Genomic DNA, 17,710 nt, shown 5'->3' on the forward strand with positions numbered 1-17,710 from the left:
TATGCTGTTATAACATCATATTATATAATCTATTCTATGCTATCTTGGAATAAAACCTTTATTTTCTTTAATCCATTTCATAATTTGTTTATTCAGGTTTAGCTTAGACTAAGAGCAGAGAAAGACCCTCACTCCAGCTCAACTTTAAATTACTTTTAAGCGCCCCAAGTCAGATTTTTTTTTTGTCAAACCACCCTCAGAAGAAGACAAAATACCTGACAGTACAGAGAGTGTTTAAGTTGAGTGTTTAAATCAACAGTACACAAAGATGGCGCAGACAGACTGTTGTCTAGTTTGGGCCAGGTTTAGTCGAATGTCCAGGACCGTTTTTTATTCCCTGTCCGTCCCTGGGTGTGGTCTAGCAACACGCTTGGTCTTTGATTGGCCAATGCAATGTTTGGCGATGACGTTGAATCCCGGAAATCGAAACTTATCGATCTAAAGCGAAGAAATGAAAGTGAACTCGTGTATGTGATCAGTGTCGGTGTGAACCACTGTCACTGTTAGTATCGTGATACTGTTAGTATCCTGATTTAAAAACACGCTAATGCGTCTTTTAGTGTTCGTCCGCTGAACATATGACGCTCTGCGTGGCGCTCACGTGCTGATCAACGCAGTGAACCTCTGTCACTGTCTTTTATCTTAGTTCTTTTTTAACTGTGCAATGGAGTCTCTGTCATTGAATTATGTTTCTCAGCTGAACGAGTACCAGCAGACGACACAGTGCACCGTGGAGTATGAGGAGGGATCCACAGATGGACCGAGTCACAACAAAACGTGTGGAGCTATCAATCATTCATTATAGGCGCAGATCATTATTGTTGACTTGTTTCTAATCACATCTGTGTTATCAGGTTCACTATGAGGGCTATAGTTAATGGACAGCAGTATCCTGAGGGCACTGGGAAAACCAAGAAAGAGGCCAGGATAAATGCTGCCAAGAACGCCCTTGATGCCATAAAAAACACTCAAAATACTGAACCTGTAAGTATAAATATGTTATATAGTTTAAAAAAATATTGTTTACTGTCTCTCTCTGTGTGTGTGTGTGTGTGTGTGTGATCAAAATAAATTTTAATATAATAATCTATATAATACATATTTTGTGAGCACTCTATATAATATTAAATAGGTTTAATATTGTACACTATAATTTTTTTTATTGTGTTAATGCATTAGAAGCATTTATTCATTTTAGTTAGTTGATGTTAATTTTATACATTAATGCATCATTAAATCAAATATTGTGTATATTAATATTATTTAATGGATTTGAGCTAATAATATGAACTAACAATGAATAGTTATATTAACTAACGTTAATGAACTTGAATAAATACTGTAACCAAAGCATTGCTCACTGTTAATTAATGCATTCCTAATGGGGCACTTGACAGATTTCATTTTCAATTTGTTAATAATAATGTTTTACAATCTAGATAATTTGTTAAAAAATGTATGTGCATGTGTTTACCTGCAGACAACGTCATCTGTTCAAAACACTCCCAACAATATGACTGTATCTCAGAGGAATTATATTTGCTGGCTCAATGAGTATTCAATGAAGAAAAAGTTATGTTTTAAGGCGCGTGAGTCCAGAAAGACAGGAAACACTGCTCAGTGAGTATTTAAACATTTGCACATGTCTGTTCTTCTAATTCACAATGTCCTGCTGAGAAAAGATAGAAAAGTACAGTACCTTTTACATTAAATAGTGCACAAATTGCAAAATAAATGCCAGTCCCTTGCAAGAAATAAGACTTGATTCTCTCTTATCTCTTTTGCAGATTGTATACTTATGTTTGTAAGTATGTTTGTGGTGATAAAGAGTTTCCTGAGGCTTGTGGAAATAATAAGAAGGACGCTAAAGAAGCAGCGGCAAAATGTGTTTATGAAGAGTTACTCAAAACACAAGATGTAGAGGTAACAGCATTTATCTACTTGGACTTTCTAATGCTCTAATTTATTTTTTGTTTGACTTTTTATTTTTTTGAATTTAAGGTCTTCGATGTCAACAGCAATCGAACACAGAGGTCAGAGGTTGTGTCTCGTAGGTAAATAATAAACAACATCATGATAACTGACTTATATTTGAAAATGTGTTCACCCTTCAGATCATCCAAGATTAGGATGAGTTTGTTTCTTCATCAGATTTGGAGAAATATAGCATTGTGTCAGTCAAGTCAAGTCACCTTTATTTATATAGCGCTTTAAACAAAATCCATTGCGTCAAAACAACTAAACAACATTCATTAGGAAAACAGTGTCTCAATAATGCAAAATGATAGTTAAAGGCAGTTCATCATAGAATTCAGTGATTTCATCTCTGTTCAGTTAAATAGTGTCTGTGCATTTATTTGCAATCAAGTCAACAATATCGCTGTAGAAGTGACCCCAACTAAGCAAGCCAGAGGCGACAGCGGCAAGGAACCGAAACTCCATCGGTGACAGAATGGAGAAAAAAACCTTGGGAGAAACCAGGCTCAGTTGGGGGCCAGTTCTCCTCTGACCAGACGAAACCAGTAGTTCAATTCCAGGCTGCAGCAAAGACAGATTGTGCAGAAGAATCATCTGTTTCCTGTGGTCTTGTCCTGGTGGTCCTCTGAAACAAGGTCTTTACAGGGGATCTGTATCTGGGGCTCTAGTTGTCCTGGTCTCCGCTGTCTTTCAGGGATGTAGAGGTCCTTTCTAGGTGCTGATCCACCATCATGTCTGGATACGTACTGGATCCGGGCGACTGCAGTGACCCTCTGATCTGGATACCGACTGGATCTGGTGGCCACGGTGACCTCGGAACAAGAGAGAAACAGACAAATATTAGCGTAGATGCCATTCTTCTAATGATGTAGAAAGTACATAGGGTGGTATGAGAAGTGTTCCCAGTTCCGGTTTACCTAATTAATGCAGCCTAAAAATCATTAACCGGATTTGGATATTAAAAGCATATTAGTATGTTATGTGTATGCCAGGTTAAAGAGATGGGTCTTTAATCTAGATTTAAACTGCAAGAGTGTGTCTGCCTCCCGAACAATGTTAGGTAGGTTATTCCAGAGTTTAGGCGCCAAATAGGAAAAGGATCTGCCGCCCGCAGTTGATTTTGATATTCTAGGTATTATCAAATTGCCTGAGTTTTGAGAACGTAGCGGACGTAGAGGAGTATAATGTAAAAGGAGCTCATTCAAATACTGAGGTGCTAAACCATTCAGGGCTTTATAACTAATAAGCAATATTTTAAAATCTATACGATGTTTGATAGGGAGCCAGTGCAGTGTGGACAGGACCGGGCTAATATGGTCATACTTCCTGGTTCTAGTAAGAACTCTTGCTGCTGCATTTTGGACTAGCTGTAGCTTTGCAGAACAACCACCCAATAAAACATTACAATAATCTAACCTTGAGGTCATAAATGCATGGATTGACATTTCTGCATTTGACATTGAGAGCATAGGCCGTAATTTAAATATATTTTTGAGATGGAAAAATGTAGTTTTACAAATGCTAGAAACGTGGCTTTCTAAGGAAAGATTGCGATCAAATAGCACACCTAGGTTCCTAACTGATGACGAAGAATTGACAGAGCAACCATCAAGTCTTAGACAGTGTTCTAGGTTATTACAAGCAGAGTTTTTAGGTCCTATAATTAACCCCTCTGTTTTTTCAGAATTTAGCAGTAAGAAATTACTCGTCATCCAGTTTTTTTATATCGACTATGCATTCCATTAGTTTTTCAAATTGGTGTGTTTCACCGGGCTGCGAGGAAATATAGAGCTGAGTATCATCAGCATAACAGTGAAAACTAACACCATGTTTCCTGATGATATCTCCCAAGGGTAACGTATAAAGCGTGAAGAGTGGGGGATTCGAGATTGGTCTATAATTAACTAGTTCTTTGGGGTCAAGTTGTGTTTTTTTTTTATGAGGCTTAATAACAGCCAGTTTGAAGGTTTTGGGGACATATCCTAATGTCAATGAGGAATTAATAATAGTCAGAAGAGGACCTATGACTTCTGGAAGCACCTCTTTTAGGAGCTTAGATGGTATAGGGTCTAACATACATGTTGTTGGTTTAGATGATTTAACAAGTTTATACAATTCTTCCTCTCCAATAGTAGAGAATGAGTGGAACTGTTCCTCAGGGGGTCTATAGTGCACTGTCTGATGTGATACTGTAGCTGACGGCTGAAAGGTTGCAATTTTACATCTAATAGTTTAGATTTTAGAAGTTAAGTAGTTCATAAAGTCATTACTGCTGTGATGTTGGGAAATGCCAACACTTGTTGAGGCTTTATTTTTCGTTAATTTAGCCACTGTATTGAATAAATACCTGGGGTTATGTTCTCTTTTTAAAAGAGAAGAAAAGTAATCAGATCTAGCAGTTTTTAATGCTTTTCTGTAGGATAGGTTACTTTCCCACCAAGCAATATGAAATACCTCTAGTTTTGTTTTCCTCCAGCTACGCTCCATTTTTCGGGCTGCTCTCTAGGGTGTGAGTATGCTCATTATACCATGGTGTCATACTGGTTTCCTTAACCTTTCTTAAGTGTAAAGGAGCAACTTAAAATGCTAGAAAAGAGAGAGTCCATAGTTTCTGTTACATCATCAAGTTCTGAGGTTTTGGATATGCTAAGGAATTTGGATACATCAGGAAAATAACTTAAAAAGCAGTCTTTTGTGATAGAGGTGATGGTTCTTCCATACTTGTAACAAGAAGTAGAATTTACAATTTTGGCTATATGAAGTTTGGACCAATGGATGCTCTGCAGTGAATGGGTGCTGTCAGAATGAGAGTCCAAACAGATGATAAAAACATCACAATAAGATGTCAACTGATGGACTGGAGTGTTGTGGATTATTATTCTGATATTTTTATCAGATGTTTGGACTCTCATTCTGATGGCACCCATTCACTGCAGAGCATCCATTGATGAGACACTGATTCAATGCTACATTTCTCCAAATCTGACAAAGAAACAAACTCATCCTGATCTTTGATGACCTGAGGTTGAGCACATTTTCAGCTAATTTTCATTTTTGGATGAACTATTCCTTTAATATACTGTATATTGTGCTGTTAATTTGACTCTTGTCGTTTATTTAAGTGCTAGCCTGGACTGTGCCAGTTTGAGTTTAGCTGATGAACCTCGTTGCACCACGCCTGACAGCAACTACATTGCACTTCTCAATGACTACAGCCAGAAACATAAACAAGCACTTGATTTTAACTTAGTGGAGAGACGAGGCCCTCCTCACAAACCTGAGTAAGTCTTGAGCTCTCCAGTTTTATTGGAGTTTAAAACAAGAAAACTTACATTTTCTTTTTCAGGTTTGTATATAAAGTTGTTCTGGATGGTAAGGAATATCCTGAAGGACAAGGAAAGAGCGCAAAAGAGGCAAAGCAACATGCTGCTCAGCGCGCTTGGAGCGTAATGAATGACAATTCGGGATGGACCACACAGGCAAGATGCTTCAGAAAAATACAGATATATTTATAAGTCTAGATGTTAATGATGTTGGGTTTATTAATGCACATGCATGATATGAATCAACAGAGTTCTGAAGATGACAGCTCCTCACAAACTCAAGATACATCGTGAGTTTAAAAGAACAAAATAACAATACATCTTTATATAATTATATAGTAAGTGCATATAATGAAATAGAGATGCATTGTAGTTTACTGTTTATCTGTTTCATAGTAAATCTGAGGATGAACAAAACTCTTCAATAAGCTCGTCTGAAACTCCCAGCTCAAGTTCTTTCATCGTCTTCCAAGACTCATCTGCTGTCGGCTCTCCTATGGCTGAAAGCCCTGTAAGTCCAGTTTGTTTTACTGGTAGCATTTGCATTTTTGACTTTGAAATATTCACACACTAATATTTTATTGGCTATACATTTCATATTTTAAATGTATGAATTGCAAACTGTGTTACAGTGTGAGATCCCGAAAATGGATGTAAAGCCGAAAATAAAGTACACTTTTACAGATATTAAATATCATACCATACATTTCACATTATTATTATTATCAGTGACTTAAAATAACAACTTTCTCTTTTAGGTTAGCACCAGTTTTTCATCTGTCACCAATCCAGCCTTGCCTGGCCAAGAGTAAAGAGGTATTGAAGCATTAATACGTTCAGGATAACAGTAGAACAATATTAAGTCATCGGACAAGTTAGTTTTTCTTTGAGGAATTAAGTTTGGTGTGCATATGTTCAGAGTATCCTCCAGGTGAATGCAAAAAACCAATGCAAAGGGACATGTAAAGTTCTATTAAAAAATTAAACTTGGTCTTTAATTTTCTTCTTCCAATGATTTCCACAGGTTGATCCCATCGTGGATGCCCACAGTCCGACAAAGCCATCTGAAGATCAACCTTCAAACCAAGCTGTAAAGTCAAGGTAAATCCTGAGCTCTTTTTTTAACTTTTTACTTTTTGTGTGTTTATAAAGCGTCTTTGTAGTTTCTGAAAACATTTTCCTTTAAAAATCCATTTTGTGACAGTGTTATGCTCATCTTTGTAGGTTTTTGGAAGACTTTGACTCAATAAGTCGAATTGGCAAAGGTGGCTTCGGACGTGTTTTCAAGGCACGACGAAAGCTTGAGGACACATATTATGCTGTGAAGATAGTGAAGAGTAAAGAGTAAGTACATGAAGATCATCTTAATGCAGTTTGATTGACTAAGACAGAGTGTTGACAGCAGAAATAGAAATTTAGTTTTGGTACTACATCTACATAACGTCAGGATATTTATTATATTTCCCCAGAAAAGCTCTTCGTGAGGTTGGGGCTTTGGCTGGTTTTAATAATGCCAACATCGTCCGGTATTACACAGCCTGGGTCGAGGACACGACATACAGATACGATTCTTCAGAGAGCTACAGCCATTCAGAGTAATTCACCAAAAACTCATTTAATATTCCTTTAATTGTGGGACATGCATGACTACTTGTTTTTGATTGTCAATTAGTCAGCAGTTGTTGTTTTCCTACTGCTTTAACCGTGAGTTGAATTGTAGTATGTGATTTACGATTAGTCGACACAGACCCAACACATTAAAGGGGTCATATGAACATTGTTGTGTATTTGTTGTAATGAAATGTGTTTATGTGGTTTAAGGTTAAAAAAACCACAGTATTTTCCACATACCGTGCATTATTGTTTCTCCTCTATGCCACACCTTCTGAAAAATGTTGATTTTTACAAACCTCATCGTTCTGAAAAGCGAGGTGTGCTCTGATTGGCCAGCTATCCAGTACGTTGTGATTGGCCGAATGCCTCAAGCATGAGATGGAAATGTTATATCCCTTAACATACTGTGATGCCGTCTCCTGGTGCAAGGAGACAAAACCAATAAAACCCATTACAAACAGGACATTTGTTGCATCCAGTTGGGACAAAATTACTGATTATAATGATTTATACTGTGTTTTTATGTGTTGTGTTGCGTATAGCGCCATGTAAACATAAAACCATGTCTGCATTTTTAATCGCATAATATGATCCCTTTAAAAAATGACAGAACTAATCGAGTAATCATGCAAGCCTCTACCAGCATTTACATTTATGTGTTTGGCATTTGATGCTTTTATCCAATACGACTAACATTGCATTCAAGGTATATACTTTTTAACGGTTCATGCATTTTCTTAGAATGAAACCCATGGAATTCCTCCATGCAACTGCTAACATGTACCATTTAACCAGCTGTAACATGTATATTTGTGTTGCTCTCTCTGTCTGCTGGCTTTAGTTCTGGCAGTGACCCAGTCACAAAATACCTCTACATTCAGATGGAGCTTTGTGAGGGAGACACGCTTTATGCCTGGATTGGTAAAATGAACTCTTTAAATGTTGATTGTCCTGAGCGGAGGACGGATGCAGCACAGATCGGCAGACAGGTGATGAAGGCTGTGGAGTACATACACTCCAAGAGCTTCATCCACAGAGACCTGAAGGTAGACATTTGGATGATCGGTTTAATGTTTTAATGGTTTTAGCCAATAATGATAACCCTGGATTAAAAATGAATCCTGTTTTCTCAACTTCGACAAGCTTGGTTTTGATCACTCTTTCCCGTTTCCTTCTTTCAGCCTTTGAACATAATGTTCAACAGTGAGGGAACAGTAAAGGTTGGAGACTTTGGCCTCGTGACCACAGCAGAAAATGACAATGACACACAACTGCTGGAACGGACTAAAGGAACAGGAACCAATTCTTACATGAGCCCAGAGCAGGTGAGTCCGGAGGCATGCCTTAGAATATGACCCGCGGTTCACAAACCAATTTACTGAACCCTAATGCTAAAGAAGTTGATTTTACATTCCAGAATGGTTGTAAAGAGTTTTCTGTCTTCATTGTTCCAAACCAAATGTTTAGGGGGCTCAAACATCCTATGACAAAAAGGTGGATATATACGCTTTGGGTCTCATATACTTTGAACTCATCTGGAAACTTGCAACGGTGTATGAAAAGAGCCAGGTTTGGTTCATCTTTTGGTCTTTTATATAATAATACAATCCATGTGTCGTGCATGAACTTGCGTGTGAATTATCTAAATAACATTTTAATATTTTGCGACGTTTAGATTTGGGAAAATATAAGAAGTAGGAAATTTCCAACACAGTTCCCTAGGAAGTTTAACTTTGAGGTAAGTGTAATTTCATGATTGAATAATTTGGAGAAGCAAGTGCTACTTTAATTTTCAAAATATCAATCAGAGTATTTACCCAAAGCTGACTTGTTTTTCACGACTGATGAAACAGCACAAGCTTATAGATCGAATGCTGAGTCCCCGTCCTGAAGAGAGACCAGACGCCTCCGAGTTGATCAGAGAGCTGGACCGATGTACTAACATCCTGAATGCAGATAAAGACAACAGGACCATTTAATGAGATCTCATCTCTTAAATGCCTATGCAATAATAGCAGTTGCTCATACTGTAACATGTAAGGTGAAGCATTTGGCAGATGCTTGCATAGAGCAACTTACAAAAAGGTTCATATGGCAAGAGTGCAATTCTAAAAACAAAGGGACGAAGGGGAGGTTGACGTTAAACAATGAAAATTTTGGCATCAGTTACTCATTTTTAATGCCGTTCTTCTGTGGAAGATATGTAGTTGAATGCCTGCTATGTTCTGTAGAACACAAAAAAAACCAGAAATCCACAAAGGTATAAAGTGATTTTATCTTGCGTCTAACACTTTTCTGTGCTCTCTGATCATGCTGTTGTATTACTTTAATTCAGTCTGTATGTTTCCATGAATTATCATGTCATGAATCATGTCAATCATCAGTGTTGATTCACTCCGTTTCTATTTGCATGAATTTCCTTTGGAACAGAAGTTGAATCCATTAGTCTGTATTGGACAATATTCTGTAACAATAAATCATGGAGCTTTTAAACTTGTCTACGGTTAAAAGTGGTGCATATGTATCCATGCTTTTCTCTTTTTGCTGTCTGTAAAGGTTTTCTTATTTGCTCACATCTGATTTTATATTATTGGGATGTTCTTGTGAAAATATATTTTTAATCTGTTTAAGCATACTTAATTACTTCAATTGCTAGGCTGCCATTGTAAATAAGAATCCTGTAGAATTACCTACACATTCCCTCGTCTGAAAATTTCCAAATTGGGTCTAAGATATGATCAGTTTATTCCAGAACATTAGCTAAAAAGGGAGAGAAGAGATGAGATTTTTTAAATTTAAAGTTCCGCTCAACAGTTAACTTTATATGGACATAAAAAATTAAAGCGTTGTTGATACATTGCTTTAATTGATTTATGTTTTAGTAGTGACATTGTTGTGAATAGTGCTAAGAGTACTTAGTTAAGTAACCATGTTCTAAATGGTTTTGGAAAACATTTACAATGTCAGTCCATGGAGAAAAATCTCAATGTGGTGAGCAAATGGAGACCATTCAAGCAGAGTTGATTAGAATAAATGAACAATTGTAATCTCATACCTCTAATGGCTTAATCGGTTTGCCACCTGCCTAGACCAGAGACCAATTGAATGCTCCCACATTCCTACTCCTGAAACTGCTAGAAGATAGAGCCATCTAATGATCACATGAGGTGATGACTAACCATATGCCATCAGGACATACTTGGATTGGAGCATAGTTGACTCTTCACCTTGGATTGCAAAGTCAACTAAAGTTTCAGGACTGTGCCATTGTGTATCTGTTAAGGAACTCCCAATACTGAAACCTACCTCTGTCATCAGAGCCCTCGTATCAGACTTTAGAGATACAAGTCAATGGGAAAGGAGCATATACAGTTCACTCAACTTCTGAATGAGAAAATTCACCAGAACTCAGAGGGACACCTCGAGATGGCCCTCCCCTTTAAGATGCGACCACAGTTACCTGAAAATAAGCCACTGGCTCTGGTGCGGATGAAGCGCCTGGAGAAAGACTCCAAATTTAAGGATGATTTTGTTAAATTTATGGAAGGTGTCTTCAAGGATGGTGATGCGGAGAGAGTTGAACACCAACCCAAAGCAGGAAATGTCTGGTATATTCCTCACCAGGGGGTATATCATCCTAGGAAACCAGAGAAGATCAGAGTTGTGTTCGATTGCTCTGCCAAATATGATGGCATCACATTAAATGATCACTTGTTAACTAGACCTGATCTTACTAATGGGCTAACAGGGGTACTCTGCAGGTTTCGCAAATACCCAGTCACATTCATTTGTGATGTAAAAAGGATGTAGGCCAGGAAGACAGAGATTACTTATGGTTTCTCTGGGGAAAATGGCAATACAAACACTGCAGGTTGGTGGTTGGTGATCCTGAAATCAGGGCAACACATGTGCTACAAACAAAGGTAGCAAATGATGACAGCTTTTTGGAGTTGTTCAATTGGTTTTTGAAAATGGCACACTTCATTAAAAGTTGTTGCTCGAATTCAACAGTTACAGTTATAAATGTCGAAGGCATGAGAAATGTCAGCATCAGGCTTGTAAAATTGGCACAAAGGGATGCCTTCAACGATAAGATACAAAAACTGAGACAAGGAAAATTGCCAAATAGTCATCCTTTGTTCCAACTTGACCCAGTATTGTTCTCAAGTTGGGTCTATGTTGGGTCTTTTCTCAGAGTGCATGAAGATTGGATGATGCCTCCTTGAGAACTTTCTTGATTCCATATCAGTCATAAATAGTCGCCCACTCCACCATGAAATCCTCTGTTCCTCTGCCTCCACCTGGGAAATGTGCGCCAGTCGACCTGTATGAGAAAAAAAGGTGGTGCAGAGTACAATATCTGACACAGCAATTTTGGAGTAGATGGAGGAAGGACTATCTGATGACATCACTCTAAGACAACAGTGGCGCTCTCTAAGATGAAATATAATGATCGGAGATGTCGTCATTGTCAGGGAGGAAGAGATTCCCCGCAATAAATGGAGACTTGGACTAGTGCTCAATGCTTGTGCAGATGAAGACGGATTGGTGCAAAAAGCCAAAATTAAATAGGAAATAGGAAGTTAGGGAAAAAGGGTCAAAGACTGACTAATCCATCAATTCTTGCACGTCCTATTCATGAATTAGTGGTACTTGTAGAGAACAAATAAATCTGATGTATTTTCTAATCTTGAGACTTTAAGTGTCACAAGTTCATCTGGTAGTCTTGAACCAAGAGTCGGAGATATATATACTTTATGTAATAATTTGTTCTAACATTTATATAATGTTTATCATAAATTGTAGTAATTTGGTGGAAGTGTCTATAATGTATGAATGTAATATTCAAGGTAATAAGCAGAGAATGTGCTCTCTTAAAATGCTTAAGGTTATGGGTTCATTAAGAAAGATATTATTTTGAAGAGTAACAGGTCATATGACCAGGTTGAGTTGAACGCGGGACCATTACATTATGGGTTGAAGTAACATGGATACTGAGAAACGCTAATGGCTCTGTCCCAAATGGCACCCTAAACCCTCACGTCTTCCTCTGACTCTGCACTTTCATTACGTAATGCCGCTTCGACTGTTGGATAGAAGTCTGCTGCGGAGCTCGTCCCAGTCGAGGGCACCCTTTTGAATGCTAAAATTATGAATGGGACACCTTACGGTCAGTCTCGTGGACTTAACATGCAAGACCGAAAGTACACATGAATAGTTCCATTTGGGACAAGGTCCATGGTATGCAGAGCCTGAAAAAGAGTACACGGTATTTCATCTTTAAAACTTTTGCATTTTATGTTGGTCAGTTTGTCGCTTCAGTTAAGATTCCCCCCAGTTGTTGCAGAAAACATCATATTACATGGTATAATCATGGTCAGTGCAGACATGTAGTTGAACTTACTTTCTCATCGACTGTTCCTTGCTCGTCCACTCAGAGAAGTATAATAAAGATGATGTCCACTGCTGATGGTGTTCACAGGTGTCTGAGGAACGTCTACCATTTCTCCTACTATGACACTTCTCTTGGTTACTGCAAAACATAGGTTAAAAGACATTTGTGGCACATTTAAGAGAATATTCGGTTAATCCTGTATGTCTCTACATGCTCAGTGAAGTAGCAAAACAACTGTGATTCTGTGTTTTATTGTGGTGAGTTACATGTGTTTTGGTTGTGGTGGGCACCTGTTTAAGTCTGGTAACTGTAAAATGAAGAAACAGCAACTTCAAATGATCTCGGACATATTCTGAGACATATTTCACACGGAGAATTGAGACTGAATCCTGGGACAGTGAGGCTAATCTGGGAGCAGTTTGGGAAAGCAGAGGTAGACCTGTTCGCGACAGAGGATAACATATATTGCCCTCTGTTCTTCTCTCTGTCATGCTCTCCCCTAGGCAGGGACACACTCACAATGCTGCGGGACCCGGGAAACTGTCCAGTGTCTGACAATGTGGAATTTCTGCAGCAATGAATGGATGGGGTAGCATGCCCTCCACGCTGAGGTTTATGTTGCAGCTATCCCAGTCTTTCATGCTGCTATTGACGGACATTCATTGGGAAAACATGATCTAGTGTTCAGATTTTTGAGAGGCACGAGAAGACTAAAACCCTTTCAAAAGGGCAGCCTGTCTCCAAACAACGGCTGCCACATTGGGTGGTAGACGCTTTTGCCTTGGCATATTCTAGCCATGGTATGGAATGTCCTATTTGTGTCCGAGCCCATTCGACGAGGGCTGTCACCTCCTCGTGGGCGTGGACTAAGTGAGTTTCTAAGATATTTGTATGGTGGCTGGATGGTCTTTTGCAGAATACCTTCGCCAGATTTTTGACTGTGCTGGTGGTCTCGACTAGGTCCTATAGTGACATCGGGGGCGGGACCATCGTCAGGTTCAGACTGTGAAACCTCCATTCAGCCATTTTCTATGAGTGTTTTTATTGTGCCCGGCATTGCCTCTCACATGCTTGTTGCACTGTTGTATTACATGCTTGCATGTGTTCACAGGACTGTAATGTCTTATCTTTGTAGGGAACTGTGCTGCATCTCTTTCTCAATAAGAGACCTGTCATCGCACATGAATTCTAAGTAACCTGATTGGAACCCCATACGGGAATCTACATCCAATCCCCTCTAGGCATGTCGCAGGGTCACATATGATTTGTTGGGGATTAATTTTTTGTGTCTTGCAAGAACTGTTCATGGCAACTCTGCCGAGGCTGAGCCTTTTTACTTCACTGTTTCCATGGCATTGTTCTATACAGTCCCCAAGGTGTTAACGCCATGCCGAGAGACCGTCCTCAAGAGGAAACATCTCCAGTTAATGATGTAACCTCGGTTCCATAAGAGACAGGAACAAGACATGGCAAAGGGCGCCGTGTTCACTGCTCAGGTCTGCTGTACTGTCGTTTCAGTTGGAAGCTTCTACCGCCAATACGGCACATTATATATTAGCAGGGCCCCGCCCCATTTGCCATAGTGAGAGTTGCAATTTCACTGACGTTGTGCAATACGATTTTAGGTAGGTTAGGAAGGAAGGAGGTCTCCAAGGCGTTAACGCCATGTCTTGTTCCCATCTCTCGGGGAACCGAGATTACGACAGTAACCAGAGACGTTTTCTGGCAAATCAGCTGTCTCGCACGTGAATTTAACATATTCCAAGTTTCATTATGAAGTTGCAAACTAAAATACTAAAATGTAAAAACGCATCTATGCTTACGAGAAATATTTTATCATTAAAATCCCATACATCCGCATATCTTGGTAGATAAACCGTTGTGATTTGCTTTTAATCAAAGCCCAGAGCACAGCTGGCGGGCACACCATAAATACCATATAGACTGTATAAGAAGAAGAATGAGCTTTATTGCCAGGTATGTTTACATATATATAAAATAACAGGGATAAAAACAGGTAAACACACAAGATCGATTTTAAAGTTTGTAAACTGAGAACAGCGAAACATGACAGATATTTTATACTTTTAAATGAATGAATAAAGTAAAATAAGTATATAACATAAAATAAGTTAAAAGAAGCCGAGATTTTTATGTAGTTGTGGTCTAGCAACACGCTTGGTCTTTGATTGGCCAATGCAATGTTTGGCGATGACGTTGAATCCCGGAAATCGAAACTTATATCGATCTAAACGATACGAAGAAGTGAAAGTAAACTCGTGTATGTGATCAGTGTCGGTGTGAACCACTGTCACTGTTAGTATCGTGTTAAACTGATTTTAAAAAACGCTAATGCGTCTTTTAGTGTTCGTCCGCTGAACATATGACGCTCTGCGTGGCGCTCACGTGCTGATCAACGTAGTGAACCTCTGTCACTAGTTCTTTTTTAACTGTGCAATGGAGTCTCTGTCATTGAATTATGTTTCTCAGCTGAACGAGTACCAGCAGAAGAAACAGTGCACCGTGGAGTATGAGGAAGATTCCACAGATGGACCGAGTCACGACAAAACGTGTGGAGCTATCAATCATTCATTATATGTGCAGATGAAAAGAGGAGTATGAAACCATTATTGTTGACTTTTTTCTAATCACATCTGTGTTATCAGGTTCACTATGAGGGCTATAGTTAATGGACAGCAGTATCCTGAGGGCACTGGGAAAACCAAGAAAGAGGCCAGGATAAATGCTGCCAAGAACGCCCTTGATGCCATAAAAAACACTCAAAATACTGAACCTGTAAGTATAAATATATTTACAAAAATATAGTTTACTTACCAAATATTCTATTATTTACACACTGTGTGTGAAGGTGGCTTTTCAAAATATTGAATTGCTATATGATACATATTTTTATATTGTATACACACACATATACATTATTCATTTATATATTTTCTAATACTGTATATTCTGTATACTAATATTGTATAACTGCATGTATAATATTTAATATGTTTAATATACAAAAATATTATAAAAAGCATATTATAAAATTAATGTGCATGTGTTTACCTGCAGACAACGTCATCTGTTCAAAACACTCCCAACAATATGACTGTATCTAGGAGGAATTATATTTGCTGGCTCAATGAGTATTCAATGAAGAAAAAGTCATGTTTTAAGGCTCATGAGTCCAGAAAGACAGGAAACACTGCTCAGTGAGTATTTAAACATTTGCACACATGTCTGTTCTTCTAATTCACAATGTCCTGCTGAGAAAAGATAGAAAAGTATAGTACCTTTTACATTAAAATGAGTGCAATCTGCAAAATAAATTCCAGCCCCTAGCAAGTAATAACATTTAATTCTCTCTTATCTCTTTTGCAGATTGTATACTTATGTTTGTAAGTATGTTTGTGGTGATAAAGAGTTTCCTGAGGCTTGTGGAAATAATAAGAAGGACGCTAAAGAAGCAGCGGCAAAATGTGTTTATGAAGAGTTACTCAAAACACAAGATGTAGAGGTAACAGCATTTATCTACTTGGACTGTATAATGCTCTAATTTTTGTTTGACTTCTTATTTTTTGGAATTTAAGGTCTTCAATGTGAACAGCAATCGAACACAGAGGTCAGAGGTTGTGTCTCGTAGGTAAATAATAACCAACATCATGATAACTGACTTATATTTGAAAATGTGTTCACCCTTCAGATCATCCAAGATTAGGATGAGTTTGTTTCTTCATCAGGTTTGGAGAAATGTAGCATTGCATCAGTGTCTCATCAATGGATGCTCTGCAGTGAATGGGTGCCGTCAGAATGAGAGTCCAAACAGCTGATAAAAACATAACAATAATCCACAAGTAATCCACAGTACTCCAGTACATCAGCTGAACAGCTGAAACACATCCATCATTAAGGCATTTACTTAAAACCATTGCTTCTGGCTAAATTATGAATCCATAATAAAGAGAAAAAGTGCATCTCCTGTTGTCTCTCACAACAAAATCCACCCACATATTTGTTTAGAGCTGTTATGGCTTGTAAACTCATCCTGATCTCGGATGACCTGAGGATTGGCACATTTGTCAGTTTATTTTTGGCTGAACTATTCCTTTAATTAATATACTGTATATTGTGCTGTTAATTTGACTTCAAGTGCTAGTCTGGACCGTGCCAGTTTGAGTTTAGCTGATGAACCTCGATGCACCACGCCTGACAACAACTACATTGCACTTCTCAATGACTACAGCCAGAAACATAAACAAGCACTTGGTTTTAACTTGGTGGAGAGACGAGGCCCTCCTCACAACCCTGAGTAAGTCTTGAGCCCTGCAGATTTATTTGAGTTGAAAACAAGAAAACTTACATTTTCTTTTTCAGGTTTGTATATAAAGTTGTCTTCAACGGGAAGGAATATCCTGAAGGACAAGGAAAGAGCGCAAAAGAGGCAAAGCAACATGCTGCTCAGCGCGCTTGGAGCGAAATTAAGGAGCAATCTGGAAGGACCACACAGGCAAGATGCTTCAGAAACACAGATATATTTATAAGTCTAGATGTTCATGATGTCGTGTTTATTAATGCACATGCATGTTATGAATTAACAGAGTTCTCTGAAGATGATGAAAAATGTTTGAAATATTCACGTTTTACACACTAATTTATTCGAGTCTATCCAATTCATAAAACATAAGCGCATTTATGTTTATTATATATATTTGAAAAACTTATGAAATCAATCTGTTACAGAGTGTGACTCCACTGGATGTAAAACCGAAAATAAAGTAAGCATTTTTTAGATTTTGTTTTTATGTATATAATTTTTTTTTCAGTCATTAATGACATAAAATAACATGCTACATTTTTTTTCCTTTAGATTAGCAGCAAATTTTCATCTGTCACCAAATGGTCTGGCCGGGAGTAGAGAGGTATTGCAACATTATTTGCCAATAATGGTGAAGTAAATGAGTACAAAACAGTATTAGCTGAACTGTAAAGTAAGACAGAATTAAGTTATCTGTTAAATTAGTTGCATTTTCTGTGACAAATATAAATATATATAAAAAATATAAAGTAAGGCTGAAAATATATATGCTTCTGAAGTTTGGGACATATATGTTTTTCATTATGAGTATCCTCCCTAAAGTAATGTTTGCAAAATGAATAGATAAATCCCAAAAAACTCTTGGTAAATCATAATTATGACAAGTCAAAATTTGAAAATAAAAAGTTATAATTATTAGATTTAAAAAATGCAAAATTATGACATAAAAATCATGTTTATAGGTTATTTTTGTCATAATTTTAACCTTTTAGTACCATAATATACACCTCTCATAATTATGCCTTTTTCATATCATAATTTTAACCTTATAATATAATATCAACTTTTTAATCTCATAAT

At 37.8% G+C, this 17,710-nt stretch overlaps 1 protein-coding gene across 10 annotated transcripts in view; it reads left to right on the forward strand.

Moving 5' to 3' along the window:
• Positions 1 to 423: 423 nt before the first annotated feature.
• The window catches only part of LOC127970062 (interferon-induced, double-stranded RNA-activated protein kinase), a 35,675-nt gene continuing 18,388 nt past the window's right edge, over positions 424 to 17,710 (forward strand). For 4 of the 10 annotated variants that reach the window (XM_052572292.1, XM_052572291.1, XM_052572288.1 and 1 more), the window contains exons 1-15: positions 428 to 777; positions 855 to 984; positions 1,481 to 1,620; positions 1,788 to 1,923; positions 2,002 to 2,054; positions 5,100 to 5,258; positions 5,324 to 5,456; positions 5,550 to 5,590; positions 5,697 to 5,811; positions 5,933 to 5,970; positions 6,059 to 6,116; positions 6,325 to 6,401; positions 6,525 to 6,644; positions 6,770 to 6,895; positions 7,756 to 7,960. In XM_052572292.1, the coding sequence (XP_052428252.1) occupies positions 665 to 777; positions 855 to 984; positions 1,481 to 1,620; positions 1,788 to 1,923; positions 2,002 to 2,054; positions 5,100 to 5,258; positions 5,324 to 5,456; positions 5,550 to 5,590; positions 5,697 to 5,811; positions 5,933 to 5,970; positions 6,059 to 6,116; positions 6,325 to 6,401; positions 6,525 to 6,644; positions 6,770 to 6,895; positions 7,756 to 7,960 (1,644 nt within the window). In that variant the 5' untranslated portion in view covers positions 428 to 664. Of the gene's footprint in view, positions 778 to 854; positions 985 to 1,480; positions 1,621 to 1,787; positions 1,924 to 2,001; positions 2,055 to 5,099; positions 5,259 to 5,323; positions 5,457 to 5,549; positions 5,591 to 5,696; positions 5,812 to 5,932; positions 5,971 to 6,058; positions 6,117 to 6,324; positions 6,402 to 6,524; positions 6,645 to 6,769; positions 6,896 to 7,755; positions 7,961 to 14,540; positions 14,880 to 14,975; positions 15,106 to 15,387; positions 15,528 to 15,696; positions 15,833 to 15,905; positions 15,959 to 16,465; positions 16,625 to 16,689; positions 16,823 to 17,055; positions 17,091 to 17,182; positions 17,235 to 17,710 lie in introns of those variants that run through there. The other 6 variants (XM_052572287.1, XM_052572285.1, XM_052572290.1 and 3 more) reach the window with 5 other exon arrangements.

Source organism: Carassius gibelio, chromosome B13, assembly GCF_023724105.1.
Source record: "Carassius gibelio isolate Cgi1373 ecotype wild population from Czech Republic chromosome B13, carGib1.2-hapl.c, whole genome shotgun sequence".
Classification (NCBI taxonomy): domain Eukaryota; kingdom Metazoa; phylum Chordata; class Actinopteri; order Cypriniformes; family Cyprinidae; genus Carassius; species Carassius gibelio.